The sequence below is a fragment of the Cololabis saira genome, chromosome 2, assembly GCF_033807715.1.
Source record: "Cololabis saira isolate AMF1-May2022 chromosome 2, fColSai1.1, whole genome shotgun sequence".
NCBI classification, from domain to species: domain Eukaryota; kingdom Metazoa; phylum Chordata; class Actinopteri; order Beloniformes; family Belonidae; genus Cololabis; species Cololabis saira.
In genome coordinates, this window is record NC_084588.1 from 5436936 (window position 1) to 5455487 (window position 18552).

General features: G+C 37.8%; 1 protein-coding gene across 1 annotated transcript; it reads right to left on the bottom strand.

Annotated features, from left to right (window-relative positions):
* Positions 1–213: 213 nt before the first annotated feature.
* On the bottom strand, positions 214–15292 carry LOC133418959 (myosin heavy chain, non-muscle-like). Its single transcript, XM_061707920.1, has 7 exons — positions 15240–15292; positions 14998–15111; positions 14626–14771; positions 14255–14414; positions 10651–10800; positions 3151–3273; positions 214–351 (listed from the first exon to the last, which is right to left on the bottom strand). Exons 2-7 carry the CDS (start codon positions 15052–15054, stop codon positions 214–216), a joined length of 774 nt encoding a protein of 257 aa, XP_061563904.1. The 5' UTR covers positions 15055–15111; positions 15240–15292.
* Positions 15293–18552: the final 3260 nt, after the last annotated feature.

Sequence of the window (18552 nt, forward strand, 5' to 3'; positions counted from 1 at the left end):
TGGTGACATAGATTAATTATCTGATGATTGCAATCATTCACCCAGCTAAAATGAGATCAGTCCTGACAGCAGCATGAGAGTCACCTGTTTCATTGTTATGGATTTGCAGCAAGTAAAGAGGGGTGGAATAGTGAAGCGTGCTAGGATGAGTAAGTTGTCTGGTACAGGTGAATTACAATTACACTGCTATTTGAACTGAAGGCATCTACTCGTCTACTCATTTAATCCGGCAGCATCTGAGCTGGCTTGCTCTTGACCCGAAGCATTGTCCGTGGTATCTGTCTTGGTCCAGTCATCTGTCAGGGATTCCCGAAATGATGCGATGAGCTCAATATCTTTCGACAAATTCTCCTGTTCCAACAAAGAAAGAAAAAGAATAAATTAAAACAGGCTGATTTGTACAAATGCCAAATCCTCTTTCTGTGTGCATCCCACACACGGTTGATAAGTACTAGTGTGAGAGTAAAGTTACCATCTTGTTCTTGTTTTTGTAGGCAAGCTGAACAACGTTCCTGGTGAACCATGTCCAGGTTCAGTGCTCCTGCGTTTTAAAAACCTCAGCATTCAGTTTTTCTATTAAACTTCCTGGCAGTGTCAACCAACTTGGGAATGTGAACCAGCCTGGCCGTGCAGAAATTCTCTGACTAAAGCTTGAGTTATGGTTCTGCGTCAAAACGACGCCGTGCCTACGGCGTGTGGTACGCGTCGGCGCAAACCACGCGCCGTCACTTAATCATTGCGGTTTTTCCTCTGCATTACCTCAGCATTGTTAGCAACATAGCTGTAGAAAGCTCATCAATCCCTTTATTTTGGCTTATCACTCTGATTGAATGTCTTTGTGTTTCTGAAAATGAAGGGGCAGAAGAAACAGATCCTTCTACATAAGAACAACCAATTTATGTTTGTGCTTACAAATAAAGTGCTAATTTGCAGCAAACCTAAATAATCACAGATTCACTTCAGCAACCAGCCTGAAAACCAAATTCCAAACCAAAGTCACTTATAAGAAGTGGACCTGACGAGACTTCTGGTGATTCCTTTAAGCTCTACCTAACTATTGTACTTGAAGAATACTTTTTTCCTACATGCCTGTAACAGCAAACAAATATAAACAGCTCATGTTAAGATGATGAATGCATTTTTTTAAAATCCCCTCGTATTTATTTATTTTAAAAAAACCTGCCCCCAAATCCTTCCCCCACCTCACCTGTTAACCAAAAAACAGGCTTAAAAAGAAGTGGGATGTGAGTAAAACATGCATGATTTGTGCATATACACTTATTTAGAGAGGCGGGCCCAGCTTCAGACATAGGGTCACTAAATAGACAGTCGAGCACGGGGGTCGGCAACCCGCGGCTCTAGAGCAGCATGCAGCTCTTTAGCGCCGCCCTAGTGGCTCCTGGAGCTTTTTCAGAAATGTTTGAAAATGGAAGTAAATGGGGGAGGGAAATATATTTTTAGTTTTAATGTGGTTTCTATAGGAGGACAAACATGACACAAACATTCTTAACATTTTCCAATGCTGTAAAAATATGTAGAATAAATATTAAATTTCAACATTTCTGTTAACGAAGATTTGCGTCAGAGCCTGCGACACACGTTTCTACCAGCAGGGGGCGCCAGGCAGGAGCTGTTGGAAACAAACTGGCCAAAGGGAAAAAATAACTGAGGAGAAAAGATGATTCAAAAAACAAAAAATTTAAACCCTTAAAATATGTAAAAACTAAACAATATTAAGGTTTTAATTAATTTAAATCTGGATTAAATCCTTTTTTATTTAATTTTTTTGTTTCAATATTGTTGCTGGTGTTTATATAATATATGCTGAGTCATGTTTGTTACACGTTGACCCAAATATGTAATTTAAATTCAGATTAAATGAAAGAATTTACAAAAAAAAGTGGATTAAACTTGAATAATTCACATATTAACAAATTGAAAACTACAATTAAAAAAATAAATTAAACAATATGAAGGTTTAATTACTTTAAATCCTTAAAATGTATAAAAACTAAAAAATATGAAGGTTTAATTACTTTAAATCTGGATTAAATCCTTATTTATTTCATTTTTTTAAATATTTTGGCTGGTGTTTCTATGTAATTTATGCTTAGTCATATTAGTTGACCAAAATATGTAATTTAAATTGTGCGTCTCTACCAGCAGGGCATTCTAAGGCTTATACAAGTCTTTTCATTTTTTGTTTGGATGTGTCTTAAAATTTTAATTACTTTTGTGTATATATTGTATTTTGTATGTGTTTAATATGATTTGTATGTAAATTGACTGGAAATCCGCCCACATTATTTAAAAGGTCTGGCGGGCGGCCCCGGCTGTTGATTATCAGCTGGCTTCACGGCAGCCGGGTAAACCTTAAAACTTCCCTGGGCATTTCATACAGGATTGGGCCCCTTTTGTCATCTGTGGCTCTGTGCCGGTCAGTCCATACATTTTTGTGGTGTTGATGGTGACCAACAAACAATCCCCTTTTTGATGGTCTGCTCGGTTTGTGTGAGAGGAAAGGAGTTCCTTTGTTTCGCATTCTTGGAGAGCGCAGCGAGGTATGATGTTTGTTTATTTTTCTTGTTGTTTTCTTGACTATTCGATATAATTGATATGTTTTAGCATTGTATAATTAAACTAATACCTGTTTCATTCATGAGTTGTTCGTACGCGCTGTGGAAATTAGTTTTATGAATTGTTTGTATCCTTTTTTTTCTATATAGTTTTCACGGTGTTGTAAGGACTCAATGAAAGAATGTCGGCATGATTCCGGATGCGACTTCAATAAAGAAACCTTACGCATCAGTCGAGACTCTCTATCTTTCTTCAATCCAGGGTCTGCTACAGACAGAAATGTAAGAACGGTGTCTCAGAACTCCACCATAGCAGCGAGGCCTGACGTCTTGGTGGACACTTCCCTCGTTGCTCTTGCTTGGCAAAGAAGACACAAGGCAAATGACTAGCAAGCTCAAACAATGCCAAGCATAACATGGAGTTACTGTGGTATGCAAAAGAACGCACTACCATCCAGCAGAATACCTACACTGGAATGAAGGTTGAATAAAGGGATTGGCTGTGTAGATGAATGGTGGTGGTTAGTGCACTTTTTGCCAGCCTGTTTTACATGTATATATACAAATACTGTACCTCGGCTGCTTTTATTTTCTCGTTGGTCTCTTGTTCCCACCGATCCAGTTTAGCCTGGCTGTTGAGGGCGCGTTGTCCTAAGTATTCCAAATCTTTGTGCATCCTCTTCTGCAACAAAGCGCTCTAGAGGGAGAGAAGGCACAGAAAAGGAATTGGTAAGGCAGGAGAGGAAATTAAGATAAGATAAGATAAGATATTCCTTTATTAGTCCCACAGCGGGGAAATTCGCAAATTAATGAATGGCAGTGTTCAAGAAGATTGATGGAGGGAAATAGAGAAAGCAGTCAATAGCCCATTCTGCAGTACACGGGCCTGACAGGAATTTCACTGACTGCGTTTACATGCAGTCAATAACCCTTTTAAAACCCGAATATTAGCAATAACCCGAATTTTGACTGCATGTAAACGTAGTGATTGTCTCTTGGTTTCTCTGCCACTCGTGTGCACTCATCAGAATCCAGTCACATCTGGCTGCCAAGGTGGGGGGTTCATTTTCTCTAAATGCTTCAGCAGGTTTGTTCTAGCATACAACATATTTAAATCTGTGATATTAACAATTAAAAATGAAGTTTGTTGCTTTACATTAATTCATCTAGTTTTGAACTTAATCTGCATTCGTTCAAAAAACAAGACATTGTGCATTTTTTCCTTAACCAGCAGTATTTATGTGAATCCCAGGCAATATTTTCATTTACACACAAACAACAAGCAATTATCTTGTTCTATTTACTTTTCCTTTAACAATTTTAATCTATTGGGCAGATTGACCAACGTTTAGATGAAATATGCTTGATTTGTTTAGGTAGAACACCACAGTAAAAATATCTTGCTTGATCTACTTTAAAAAAATGAAGGCAACTTTTTCGCATGAGATTTTTATGTAGATCAAGAAAGACTAGTCTTTGTATAAACTACTTAATTGTTAATATGTACAAAATTCATTTGCAAGTAAAGTCAACTTAATTTTGATAAATAAAGTAAACTTGACACAATTAAGTTGACTGTACTTGCACATTTTATAATTTACATACAAAAATTAAGTAGTTTATACAAAGACTAGTCTTTCTTGATCTACATAATAATCTCATGCAAAAAGTTGATTTATTTCTTTTAAGTAGATCAAGCACAATATTTGTATCAGTGTACCAATCCCCTCAAGACATATTTTACACATACATACAGAGTGAGACTGAAACCAGAAATGATTCCTAGTCTCTTGGAAAGACATGCTGCTTGCTTTATTATTTGAACAGTTTCAAGCAAAGAGGTTTACATTCTGATAGATGCCATTGCTTTTCTTCCCCCTCCATATCTCTACTCTTCCTACAAAGCTTATCATTGCCTGGCAATGTGTTCCCCAGTGCATTGAAAACTAAAGCGAATTAGCTCAGTCATCAGCTCCTGAAAGAGAGACAATAACAAGAATGCTCTTTATGGCGTTCCCTGTTAAATCCTAAGAGCCAAAAGTCTCCACATAAACAGAGCAATGCTTACATGTACAGAAGATTCTGAAAGATTTTGATGAGAAGCTAATTAATCATGCATATTTTCATTAACAAATATTTGAGTGATTGTGGAGTGATGAAATTAAATTGCATAAAAAGGAAAAACTCACCTGACTACCTGAAATATGTAGCAAGTAATGCAATACATTTACAAAGTCTGCTCCCCCCCTGAACCCTGTTTAATGCATGTACTTGGTAACGTTTTAGTCAAAGAGGCAAAAGGGACACTAGATGGTTATCTCACTTACTGCTTATTCACAATTATTCATCTCAGTTTATGTGTTAGTAAAGGGTTCAAGTGCTTTTTAACATACAAATGATGTGTAAAGGCTGACAAGGCTTCCAACGGGAATTTACATTATTTAAAAATGCACTGCTGCCCATAAAGTTTGAATAAAACATTTTTTACCTCTTCTCATGCAAGACGACCAAAATGAAAACTAAATTCTTCCAACTTTATAGACAACAGTGTATATTTGAAGCATTTTCTGTCTTGCTTCAAACTTAATCTAAATATGCTCTTTTTGAGAGATGCCTGCTATCAAGGTAATGTTTTATTTCATGATAGGCGCGAGGCGCCCCTTGGCCTAGAGGGAAAAAAAAATAAAAATTCGAAACAATAAAAATAAAAATAATATACTATGACCAGTCGCCCTCCTTTGTGTGTTCTCTTTTGAAAATAATAAATATTAACAAATGAATAAACAATGATGTTCCTAAAATGTGGTGGTGCAGCTGCTGAATCACATGACGGGTGCACACTGCGCACCTCAGGGTCAGAGCTGGGCTCAGAATCAGGTCACAGACAGGTGATGCTTTTGTTATTTATGAGATGAAAAGGCCGTCTAAGCCCTCGGGTGCGCAGAACCGAAAGAGAAGAAAAGAAGAGGAGAAGAGGAAGTCGCAATATAAAGGTAACATTAGCCTGTAGGCCTACCATTTTTTTTTTAATTATGCCGTTTTGTGTGGAGAGACGTTTTATTTGTGGTAGCTCGCTAGCACATAGCAGCTTGCTAGCTTGTTTAATGTGAAATGCGCACTACACCGGCGCTGTTTATGTTTGTGATGAGTTTTAATTAGTTTTCTACACAGTTATCATCTCTGCCTGCCTGGATGTCCAGTCTGATTTGGTATTTTATTTCAGTTTCATCTAGTCATTATGTTTGGTCGAGTAGAAAATTAACTTTACCATAGTCATCACTAACACCTGTGTGCCCACTGACACAGTTGCTGCTGCTGGTGCATAGTTCTACTGTCTTATCACTTTTGATATTGTGCTGAAAATCAGTAGCCAAGTGATGAAAATGCAAGCTGCAGCAGTTTTTTATTATTATTATTATTATTATTATTACTTGTTTTTGCTTGTAATTTAATACATTTACTCTGTCTGTCTAGATGCACTCAGAAAATATTTGACACCTCAAACAGCTTCTGGAGAGGGGCCTTCTGATCACACATCCACAGGAACACCACTCTCTGAAGCATGTAAGTTTATCCAATTGTTTGTGGTCTCTGACACACTACTATGCTATTGTTGTTACTGAATGGTACAACCTTGTTAGTAATGCCAATAAATATAATTTTTAGTCAATTAAAATCAAGTGATTTATTAAGTGAGATTGACACAACAAACTTAATGCAGTGTTGTGACAGTATGGATGTGCTCTGTTTGAATACAGCTACAAGTCAGGCATCATGCAGCAGCAGCAGCAGCACTACTACGTCAACCATACCACCCACCTCTGCAAGTCAGCATGAAGCAGGTGAGTTCTGTTGTAGTCACATCACTGAACAATACAATTGTTATTCCTAATTCATGCTTAAGATGTGTTTTTTGCCTGATGTCTTGTAATTTGTAGATCATTGTGACTTTACTAATACTGAAGGATTATTATTTATATTTGCATGTGTGTTTGATTTTCTTGCAGGTGAAGGGACAAGCGCAGCGTGCAATGTTCCACAGCCTGAGGACACCCCAGGCCCATCAACACATCCTCAAGTCCATGAAAAATCTCTCAAGGCAGCACCATTGGACCCTGCTGACTGGCCTTCCCTGTCTGATAAGGTGAGGGTGGAATTAGTCCACAGAGGGCCATATCAGCTGAAATCTGACTTTGAATTCCCAAAAAGAGGAGATGGGAGAAGTTGCCATCACCACTACTTCCATAGACAGTTAATCAATGGAGAAAAGATCAAGAGAAGTTGGATGGTATATTCCATTAAAAACAACAGCTTGTACTGCTTCTGTTGCAAGCTGTTCTCACAAAAAACATATAAACTTATCAGTGATGGACTAAATGACTGGAAGAATTGCAGTGATGTACTTAAAATTCATGAAAACAGTCCAGAGCATTGGAAACACATGACCTCATGGAAGGAGCTTGAAACTCGTCTTGACAAGGACCAAACAAAAGATTTGAGTTGGAGTTGAGTTGGCACTAATAGAAGCTGAAAGGAGGCGGTGGCGTGAAGTCCTGACCAGGTTGGTGGCAATCATACAGTCACTGGCAGAACGAAATATTGCTCTTAGAGGTACCACAGAAAGACTTCATGAACCAGATAACGGAAACTTCCTGAAAGAAGTAGAGCTCATGGCCAAGTTTGACACGAGTTAGCCATACATCCAATTTAGGAAAAAATATTCAAAATGAGCTCATAGGTTGCATTGTTGAAAAGATTGTTGAGGCTATGGTCCAAGAAATTCAACAGAACAAATACTTTTCAATAATTTTGGATTGCACCCCTGATTTAAGCCATAAAGAGCAACTGGCCTGCGGTCCCCACCCCTGGTCATCCCGTTGCTGCTTCCACCTGCCTGCTGTGCTGTTGCCGTCCCTGACCCACCAGTCTGGCCCTCGGCAGGAGGGTCCCCCCTTATGAGCCTGGTCCTGCTCAAGGTTTCTTCCCTCCTAAAGGGGAGTTTTTCCTTGCCACTGTTTGGCTTAAGGTTTTTCTCCCACTAGGGGAGTTTTTACCTGCCATTGTTTATGTAATAACTGCTCGGGGGTCATGTTCTGGGTATGGGTCTCTGGAAAGCGTCTAGAGACAACTCTGTTGTATTAGACGCTATATAAATAAAATTGAATTGAATTGAATTGAACTATCTGTCATCATTCGTCATGTTGCAGTTGAGGACACCCCACACATAAAAGAGCATTTTATGGGGTTCCTTGAGGCAGAGCAGTCCACAGGACTCATTCTGAAGAGACTGGAAGAACTCGGCATCGCATTTGAAGACTGTAGAGGGCAGTCTTACGACAATAGAGCGAATATGAAAGGGAAGAAGAAAGGAGTCCAGGCCGGGCTTCTTGGAAAAAACCCCAGGGCTCTATTTGTGCCATGTGGAGCACACACAGTGAATCTGGTGGTGGCTGATGCAGCAAAAAGCTCTGCAGATGCCACTTCCTACTTTGGCTACCTGCAGAAGCTGTTCACACTTTTTTCTGCCTCCACTCAGCGATGATGCATTCTAAAAAAACATGTCACCACAACCCTGAAATCCTGGTCAGATACCAGATGGAGAGTCGGATCAACGGTGTAGAGGCTGTGAGATACCAGGCTGCAGAAGTCAGAGATGCACTCATAGAGGTGAGGGACAACACCACAGACCCAACTATAAAAATCGAGGCATCTCTAGCTGAAGAGGTTGGATCTTACAGATTCTCAATCTGTACTGTGGTCTGGTATGACATCCTGACAAACATCAAACATGTCAGCAAATTATTGCAGTCAGAATCAATGCAAATGGATGTTGCAGTTGATCTTCTAAGGAAAACTGAAGCTTCCCTTGTGGGCTACAGAGACAGTGGATTTGCTTCAGCTCAAGTGTGTGCCAAGGAGATGTGTGCGCCGGAGAGCAATCTCGCCTAGGGCACTAAATTAGGTAGAGCCGGCCCTGGGGGAATGACATGAAGTAATGGTCTGGCCGGCGGGAATCTAACCGGGGACCTGCTGCTTAAGGCCCCACAACTACCTGGTGCTACTGAAAGGAAGATGCATGTGGCAGTTTCTCACCTGCAACCCCGGTTTGAGAGATATGTAACATGAAACAAGCCCACCCCACTCACTGAAAAGGTGTGGGAATTGTTGAAATTTTGATTATTTGTTTAGCTGTTGCTGCTGTTTTTCAAAAATATGTTGAAAGTAATGCATACTGTATTGTACAGTAAAAAGGAGAAAAGAAATGAAGCAAGCCCACTCACATCACTGAAAAGATGTGGGGATTAAAGGTGTAATTTTTGTAGAGCAAATGTTTAGATTTTGGCTCCTGTTTGTATTGTTGTTGTTTCAATCTCTGGGAGCTGGTCAGGTTGAAAATCTATTTTTACAGAGATGGACAGTTTCTTTGCACATATGTTTAATATATGAAATAAATTGCAGTCGCATTTGAATGCAAAAGATGTGTGTGTCTGTGTTGGGGTCGGGGGGGGGGGCTCAAAAATTCTGTTATGTACAAAAAGGGGGCCTGGCAAAAAAAGTTTGGGAACCACTGCATTAAGGGAAACCACATTGTATAACATATATACTAATTGGAACATAACATCCAAAAATTATGAGGATAATTAGATATATTTTAAAGAGGAGAAGAGTTCTTGAATGTGTATGTATAATTCAGGTTAAATGTGTAAAGGTGCGGGTATGGTTCTGCGTCACACACACGCAGAGCACACGGCGCACCCGTGGTGCCGTCACGAATCGTTCAGAGTTCTCCGTCTCTCCGTTTGGTCGCGGTGCAGTACCCCCCGCGGCCACTAGTTAGCGATCTTTTTCTGAATGGTTTATCCGACTTTTTCCGGTCACAGTAAATCAAAGAAATAAGGACAACTATTGTGCAAAAAACAAAAACAAAAAAAATCACACATAAACGAAGAAAAAAGCCCTGGAAGTTCACTACTGATTCAAACCGGAAACCGGAAATGCTTCGCTTTCAAACGAACCAATCACAGCCCTCTCGGTCTGCGTGTGGACGGCGTCTCCTCGACGTGTAGTTACAATTTTCGGGAGGTGCACGTCACTGACGGCGCATGTGACGGCGTGTCCTCTGCGTGTACAAAAACCACACGCCGTAGACACGGCGTCGTTTTGACGCAGAAGCATAATTCAGCCTTTAGGCCAACATCTGCACTTGTGTACAATGTTGATCATAAGCTTGTTATGAAACGGAAATAAGCCATAAGAAAAAAACACACACACACACACACACACACATAAGCAGCTGCTATAAAAGTGTATAGTTGAAACAAACAAAAAAATGGTGAAGGCTGAATCCAGAGTAAAAGAAAATCAGGCTTTGATCATGAGCGTAGAAAATCCTGTCCACGGGATTTTATTTTTGCATGCATTTCTCACTTGATAACATTCATGCACTTAGATGAGGAATTGCTCAAGTACTGGCATTAGTCATTTTTGGAACAAATAATATGATTTTCTATTGCAGGAGCAGTGACTCTTCTTCCTGGTGTTATGTTTGTCATGTGTAATTCTATTTTAGTTATTTAAAAAAAAGGAAAAAGGCTGCTGTGTTGTTTTCATTAACTAGTCAAGATCATATTTTTTATGTCGAAGGCACATTGTTTGTCAGAACCTGTTTGCTGTTGATCTGAACCAATTGATTCAGTGAGCAAAAGCTCATTTGTATTGCAAAAATAATAAAATGTTTCACCTCTTATTAGTATACCAAACTATAATCATGATAATGTAGAAGTTAGAGCATTTAAATTTACCATCAACCTCTTGCTTTACTCCCCTTGGTGGTAAAACTACACAGCTATCATTACATGATGTCACATCCATCCTCCTCCTCCTCTCAAGTTATCTAATCAGTATTAGATTGCTGCTTTAATGTCCTCACTGGATATAAAACAAAAACTTCCTTAAAATGTCTGTCCATGCAAAGACAAATATCATAAAAATAAAACATACTTATGCTTTTATGATAAATAAAACCTTACCTTAAAAGAGGCAGGGTAAAAGGGTAAAAATATATAAACTTTACTTGTGTGTAATAATTAAATGTTTCCTCTGCTTGTCTTTTCTTGCTCTGCATTAAAAAAGCCTCTTTTTTGGCCTCCGGGAGGGTCTTCCTTAAACGTCTGTAGTCATTTGCCAACCGTTTGTTCAGCTCCAGTGCAGTTTTTAGTGCATCCTATACAGAAGAAAAAAGCTTCAGGTTAAATGTTATAGAAAAGTAGCATGTGGGCTGTTGAAACAACCCAAAAAGACGAAGAAGAGCAGTATTGTAACTCAGTAACTGTGACATACATACCCTAAAAGTTTTTACCTCTTATAACACTGATACGATGTGATGTGATATTATATTTACATGGCCGCAGAAGTTTAAGAACTAATGTTGAGCAAAAAAACTAAACTAAACTGCTGTGAATGAATTGAAGTGTGGGTGAACACGGATTCTGTCCTGATATTAATAAAGCCAGACTTAAACTGGAACTACGAGATCGTGGTGGATGCTTGACACAACCCAGTGTAGTAATGTGGTTCCAAATATCATTGATATACTGAAAAATAGCTGCAAGGGCTGGAAGCAAAGATATTTCATGTTTCACAGCACATTTTTGCAATTGAAAAAAAAAACAATAACAGTTCAGGTCTGTGTTCGTATGACAAATATTTTCTTATAAGTTTCACTGAACAAGAAAAATATGTTATGAATAATCATGCTGGTCAATGTTTTCATTATTCACAACTACTCTCTATCAATTCCAGGAACAATGTATTTCCAAAAAAAATGAACCTGCATATTCCAAATGCAGTGCGTATTGTATAAAAACGCAGCCACAAGACATTTTTGTTGAGACACTGCCCTGCTATGTGTTTATGATACAGTAAATGAAGTCTGAATTTATGCTGGTGAATATGGCACCATAAATGACATACAACAACTAGCACTTTTCAGTGACATCAAGCAAATAAATCAGTCAGTATAAATCTCTGTGCATGTTTGAACAATGTTTCCCAGGTACTGGATGAGGGGATGTGTGATCTCTCAACTGTACCTGCAGACATAATGAAGTGTGTCTCTGCAGTAAAACAGAACAGCACTAAAGTGATGGGTTTAACCAAAGATCCTCTATACAGAAGATGGCGCATTACCGTTACTGCCAATGGTATGAAATGGTATACACTTCCTGTCTCCTAAGTGGGCGTGGCCGCCCCTCTCCCCACATCGTTTTGGAACATACAACACTAGATACAGTACAACTTTCTTCGAAAAAGACTTAAATAATAAAAATAACAGTATTATTAAGCAAAGAAGCAAGTTTTATTTTAGTTTTAAACTTCATTTTATCCGATGGGAAAACGATGAAAGCCAAATCTGGTGAGAGTGTGTTGCTCAGACAGAGACAGGTCTCAAACAAAATTCATTTTTCTCCTAATCTGTCGGTCTGAAAATTGCCATTTTGGTGTCAGAATGTTCAGAAGGTTTGTGGCTTTTGAAAAATGGGTCCCATATTTACTTAGGTTACTATGGGGCGAAGGAATTGGTAATAATCTGTGCTCACGTTCACTTTTCCCATAGGACTCAATAGACTCAGGACCTACTTCCGGTCTCCTAAAGGGCAGTCACGTGACACAGATACAGGAAACCGAACCGTAGTGGGCTGTCTCGTTTATTGAACGTCTCTGGTTTAACCCAGCAGAAAGAGGGCTGTCAACATGACTAATGCCTGCTATTGATTTCAGGTTTAATTACTCCATGCAGCACTGACAAAGCCCATCTGATGCTGGTGTGAAGTGTAAATGGAACAAATTACACTTCATTGCCCATAAGAAACTGATAGCGTCGGCAGTTTGCATTGTTTACTTTGTCCTCCCCAAACAACAAGCCCTGATCAAATGAAAACATAGGTCCTTGTTGGAAACTGAACTCCTTTGACATATTTATGGGCGGAATAGAGAAGAATGGAGATTCTTTACAAATTTCAACAAATTTGATCCTTATATACTTTAGTATTTAACCAAATTAAAAATAATAATAAAAAACAACGACCTTTAAGCTTCCAGTGGGACTTGCAACAGTTTGGAGCAGAGGAGCTGTGGTCAGCATTTTTATAAAACAAATCTCACATTGAAGGTGTCTAATCATTTTGCTTCATGCACTGTGACTTCCAAATGCACAGATACTTATTATGTCATGCTAATATAGACATGTGTGCTTTATATTAGTCTCAGTGATGAAAGTGACCAGTTTCCCTAGAACCTGAGTCTGACGCTTTTTTTATTTAGTGAGGAGTATTGTTGTCATATCATCTTATTTCATCAAGTAAAAAAGACTAAACCCTTTTTGCACGGCTAACTTTTATCTAGCTAATGGAGTTGTGTCTATGAGGAAGACTTCTAATTCTTAAATTGTCTCACGCCAACAACTTCTTTAACCCTTGTGCTGTCTTTGGGTCAAAATGACCCAATTCTTCTTTCCTTCTTTCCTCCTGACATGCTCTCTCCTTCCTGCTTCTTTTCCTCTTTTCCTCCTTTTTTACCCTCCTTCACTCCTTTGTCTTCCTACCTTCCTTTCGTCAATCATTCCTTTATTACCTTCTTTGTTTTTCCTTCCTTCTTTCCTTATTTTCTCCATTCCTTCCTCCCTCCTTTCTTTACTTTTCTCCCTTCTTTCCTTCCTTTCTCTCTTCCTTCCATCTTTTCTCCCTTCCTTACTCCCTTTCCTACTTCCTTCCTTCTTTTCTCCCTTCTTCCCTCCCTTTCATCTTTTCTGCCTTCTTTTCTCCCTTCTTTCCTCCCTTCCATCTTTTCTCCCTTCCTTACTCCCTTTCCTACTTCCTTCCTTTTTCCCTTCCTTCCATCTTTTCTCCCTTCTTTCCTTCCTTCCATCTTTTCTCCCTTCCTTACTCCCTTTCCTACTTCATTCCTTCTTTCCTTCTTTTCTATTTTCTCCCTTCCTTCCATCTTTTCTCCCTTCTTTCCTCCCTTCCATCTTTCCTCCCTTCCATCTTTTCTCCCTTCCTTACTCCCTTTCCTAATTCCTTCCTTCTTTTCTCCTTTCTTCCTTACTTCCTTCTTTCCTTCATTCCTTCTTTTCTCCCTTCACCCTCCCTTGACCCAAAGACAGCACAAGGGTTAAAGTTACTGCACTTTAGCGACTTAAGCTCCATTGCCTTTTCTTGTTTTGAACTAATGCATTCTTGATCACCGTTTAATGAAACTATGTTCCACATGGCGATTTCACATTAGAAGTCCACATCATGTAGTTATTTAGTGTATAGAAAACTGTATGCTTACATTCATGTTGTTAATAAAAACGTTGGCCAAAGGTAACAGAAAAAGGAGAAGCATCTCACAAAGGCATGCATCATCAAATCTCCCCAGACAAAAAGACTATAACAACAGCCAGTTGTCATTTGTGTTAAATGAGATTGACCATGGCTTGTCATTTTAATTGCACACTGCTCTTTTCCCCGGATATTAAAGGAAGTATTTTGACAAGCAATGTGCTGACTCTAATCCAAAAACAATTAAACAATGAGATGTTTTTTTCCAGCTCGTCTCTGACGCTACAGCATCTGACACAAAAAGTCATGTGTTTACAAGGAGTTATTTGGATTTTGTGTCTTTTTTTTTCTTACCTTGCTTTCTTCCATTTGCTTTTTTCTTGCTGTAATATGAGCCGTGTGTGTCTGCACGGATCGCTGTGTTCGTTGTTTGTAGCCATCAACATTAGACTGCAAGAGGCTCATTACATGAGCAGCTGATTTGTTTTTATTCTCAAGCCTATTAAAATCACTTCTGCAAGAAGAAATCAAACATTTAAATAGATATACATTTCTGAAATAATGTATCTTTTATTCATCTTAAAAGATATTCTTGGAGGTTAAACTAATACTAAATAGATTTAGCATTTTACTATAATACATTTTTTTAAGAAAAAGTTTAAAATTCCTCCCAAAAAATACAAATTTTCTTATTCTTTTTTCACTGAGGATGTCCTGTAACTTACTGAAGTGATGCTTTGAGTTTTTGCCTGCATTCAAGACTATTTTGCATTTTACATGAAGCATCCTGGTATCCTTCAATTTTATCCGTAAGGTCAGTGATCGTCTTCACTGAGAGGTCAAATCTCTTTACAGTGGCACGGTATGACTCCTGTAAATAAAGAGAAGTAGTTATGTTAAAAACAAGTCCATAAACCATATTTTCCACAGAGGTTAGGCTAAAGAATTAGACTGTTCGATAGAAAACGACTAATCAAATAGATATGACTTTTGTGCTCAGTTAACTTTACAGAGTCAACCTGACTTAGAAACGTATTCTCTTAGAAACGTATTCTCTGACTCAAAAGAAATTGCTTTATGCAACTTTTTATTCTTACCTGAGCAGTTTTCAGCTGGTCGCGTCTGAGTTTTTTCTCTTTCTCTAGAGTGACCATTGTCTCATTTTGTTTACACTGACTCTTTTCCCAGTTATCCGTCAGCGTTTTTATTTTCTGTTCAAAACAAATCAGAAAAGAAAATGACTTAAACTAATTTAAAAAGTTCCTTAAATCTGTCTTAATAAATTGCTAAAAAGTTATTTTTCAGACTAAGAGGAAGTATTATCAAATCTTTTCTGTACCTCTATTATTGCTTCGAGTTCTGTTGTTGCTGAGGATGCATCTTGGAATTCTTCCTCAAGTTGTTGATTGGTTTGCTTTGATTTAATTTGGTATTGCTCCAGTCTTTTATTGACATATTCAAACTGAGCCTGATGGGAAACAATATTAAAAGACAAAATGTGATTATACTTAAGTCTTAAAACACACAAAAGAAGAAAACACTCAACCACGAAATGCAAGAGAAGGAACTGAACAAACCAAAGCAACTGATGCATCCTTTTTTTCAAAACTATATTTATAAAACAAAGTGCTTGATTCTTATGGACAGTGAGTCATTTTATTAACAAGGCAACTTAGTTTATGCAATCAATGTGTTCTGAAAAATTTACAAAAATAAAATGGCATATTTTAATGTGGTACATTTCGGATGATGTAACCAGCAATTCCAACAACTTTCTTTAGTCTGCGTAAAATATACTTGGTTAGGATGAAGAAAATGAAGCAATTCACAAATGTACCTTTTGAGCTTCCAGGTCGTTCCTGCAATTTTCCAGCTCTTTAGTCAAATCGTCAATTTCTTTCTGCAGAGTAAAGAAAGAACACTGAACAGTACTTGCAAAAACGAATAACATATTTTTTTTCTATAAACTACATGAAGAAAATTGACATATGCTGTCACTGACCGTGGCTCTCTGATCTTCCAAGAGGTTGAGCTCCTTCTGTTTTTCCAGCTTGTTTTTCCAGAGACTATGCTCAGCTTCAACTAGGGTTAACTTATCTGTCACTTCTTTTGTGGCCTTTTGGTACTGCTCATCGATGTCAGTGATTTTCTGGACCATCTGGTGCATCTCCTCATACAGCTGCGCCGTTGTTTCTTTACTATAAAACATCATATACTAGTGTATACATACTGTATGGTATAAGCACAGGTAAGTGGCTCACATCCTTATCATTTAATAGTGGATAATCCATAGTACTGGAGTTGAGGGGGGATGAGGGGGGATGGAAACCCCCCTGAAATAAAAACGGCCAAAATCATTTCAAAGTCATTTCATCAATGAATGTGGTTTTACTGCTATTTCAACATTTAGAGTCATCACCAGAAAAATAACACCAAAAAATAACTTATTGGACAATTTTCAACTGTTTCATGTAAATTTTCACTTGAAATAAGTAGAAAAATCTTCCAGTGGGACAAGATTTATCTTCTTATTACAAGCAAAAAAATCTTGTTCCACTGGCAGATTTTTCTACTTATTTCAAGTGAAAATCTACTTGAAACAGTGAAAATTGTTGTTTTTTCCAGTGATGAGTCTTGTTTTAAGTGTAATAAGATTTTTTTTACTAAAATGAGACATTTTAACTAGAAATAAGACAAATATTCTTGTTAAGATTTTGAGTTTTTGCAGTGATCCATGTTACTTATCCTGTGAAGGACAGAGTCATATTGATAAGTTCAGAAAAGTGTTTTTTATTGTTGTGTTTTGATGTATTTGATGTAAGCCCAGTGGATATTTAAAGCTTACAGAAGGCTGCATTTAACTGCTGCTATGTCATTCCTGCAGTATTTCTGCAGGTGTTTTTGTAATCAGCACAAATTATCTGTCCCCATATGATAAAATCCACCACCCCCCCTGATTTTTTTTTACAACTCGAGTACTGGTAATTCATATTTCACATCTGTTTTGATTGTGACATTGTACCTCTCAGAAATGTTCATCCTGTAGCCCTTTATAATATGTTCCATGTCAATGTTTTCTTTATGGAGAGCTGCAAAAGCTTCATTTTTTAACTGGAGTTGCTCCTTTAAGCGGGACACTTCTGCTTCCTCATCACATTTCTGTGGATTACATTACATACAGTATGGAAACACATGTCCAAAACACCTTAAGGTGATATGACTTCAGACATTACTGCACAGCTTCAACAAGAGCTTGGACGTATTATTGTAGATGCATTATATCTGCTTGTCCATGATGATGAAACCATCAAGAACACTTTTGTGCCATTCCTTACTGTCTTAAATTCAAGGTCTTCAAGCACGGAGAGGAGTTGCCTACTCTTTTGTCTTGTATTCTCAATTGTCTGTTTCAGCATGGAAATCTGAATAAAAGGAGAAAATATGTAACAATGAAATTTTCCTTTTCAAAAACTTTCATGTATATGAACGGCATGAGTTACCCTTTTTTCTTCAATGTCCTGGAGCGTCTCTTTTTTACGGATTTCCCGAGTTAAGATTGCACACTCTTTTTCTGTTGAATCAATGAGCTCTTCAGCAGTTTTTAACTCACTAAGATCACGTTTCTCATCTTTCCTCAACTGGTTCAAATCTTCCCTGGAGACAGAAAGAAGAGGGGAAAAAGAAGACATTTTTTTACCTTTTCAAGAACCTGGTGTCAAACCCTTAGTAAATGTATTTATTTGATTTTAAATATTACTGACAAAAAGCAAAAGCAATGACCCATCATTTATGTATATCAGGGCATCTGAATGCAAAGAATTGTCATAGTTGCTTCTAGTTATTTTAATAGATGGTTAGTTCTCTTACAGAGAGAAGAATTGCCTTGTCTGCGTCAATGAGAAGTATTGTTGCTATGGTTACGTGCACTTCAACATACAGAACCTTGGTTTGTGCTCTGATACAGAACTTCTATTCAAATCTTTTGTTGTATGCTTTTCACATGATTGTTTTGTTAATCTGGTAGAGTTCAAACATAAAAAGTATGTGAATAAAAATTGCAAGTTATAGAATGATTGACAATAACATGTGGTTAGAAAGACAAATAATTATTAGTTTATTATCCAAAAATCAAAACCTCATTGAATGCATTTTCATTAAGCACTCTGCTTGAAACAAATGCTTTAGATTTCATTGAGATTTACATTGTAATTCTGGCTCCCAATGATCACAAAAAAAAATGTATCAAAAAAAGAAAATCTACATATTGCCACATATTCTGTCTTGATTTCTGAAAGACACATGCACTTCAGCCATCATTTCCACTTGTGAATGGTGAATGATTCCTTCCTCCTATTTGTGCGTAACATTAAGTTTTGTATTTATGTGATATTAATATCATTCTGGCTTTTTCTGGCCAAAAATACTTAAAAGGATTAGTTGAGAAGCTCTAGCTTTCACTACGTTAGCCAGTCATTTTTCTTTCAGCTGACATTTAAGTTAATATTATTTTTTTTTATTTTTATCCCCTATTTTTTCCCCCATTGTTTTCACCCAGGGTGTGGGTGCTGAAGTCATGGGTCAAAGTTGAAGTTAATTGTGGAAATTTTAACATTCTCGTTTAAATTGGACAAAAGCAGAGTACTTCAAAGTCA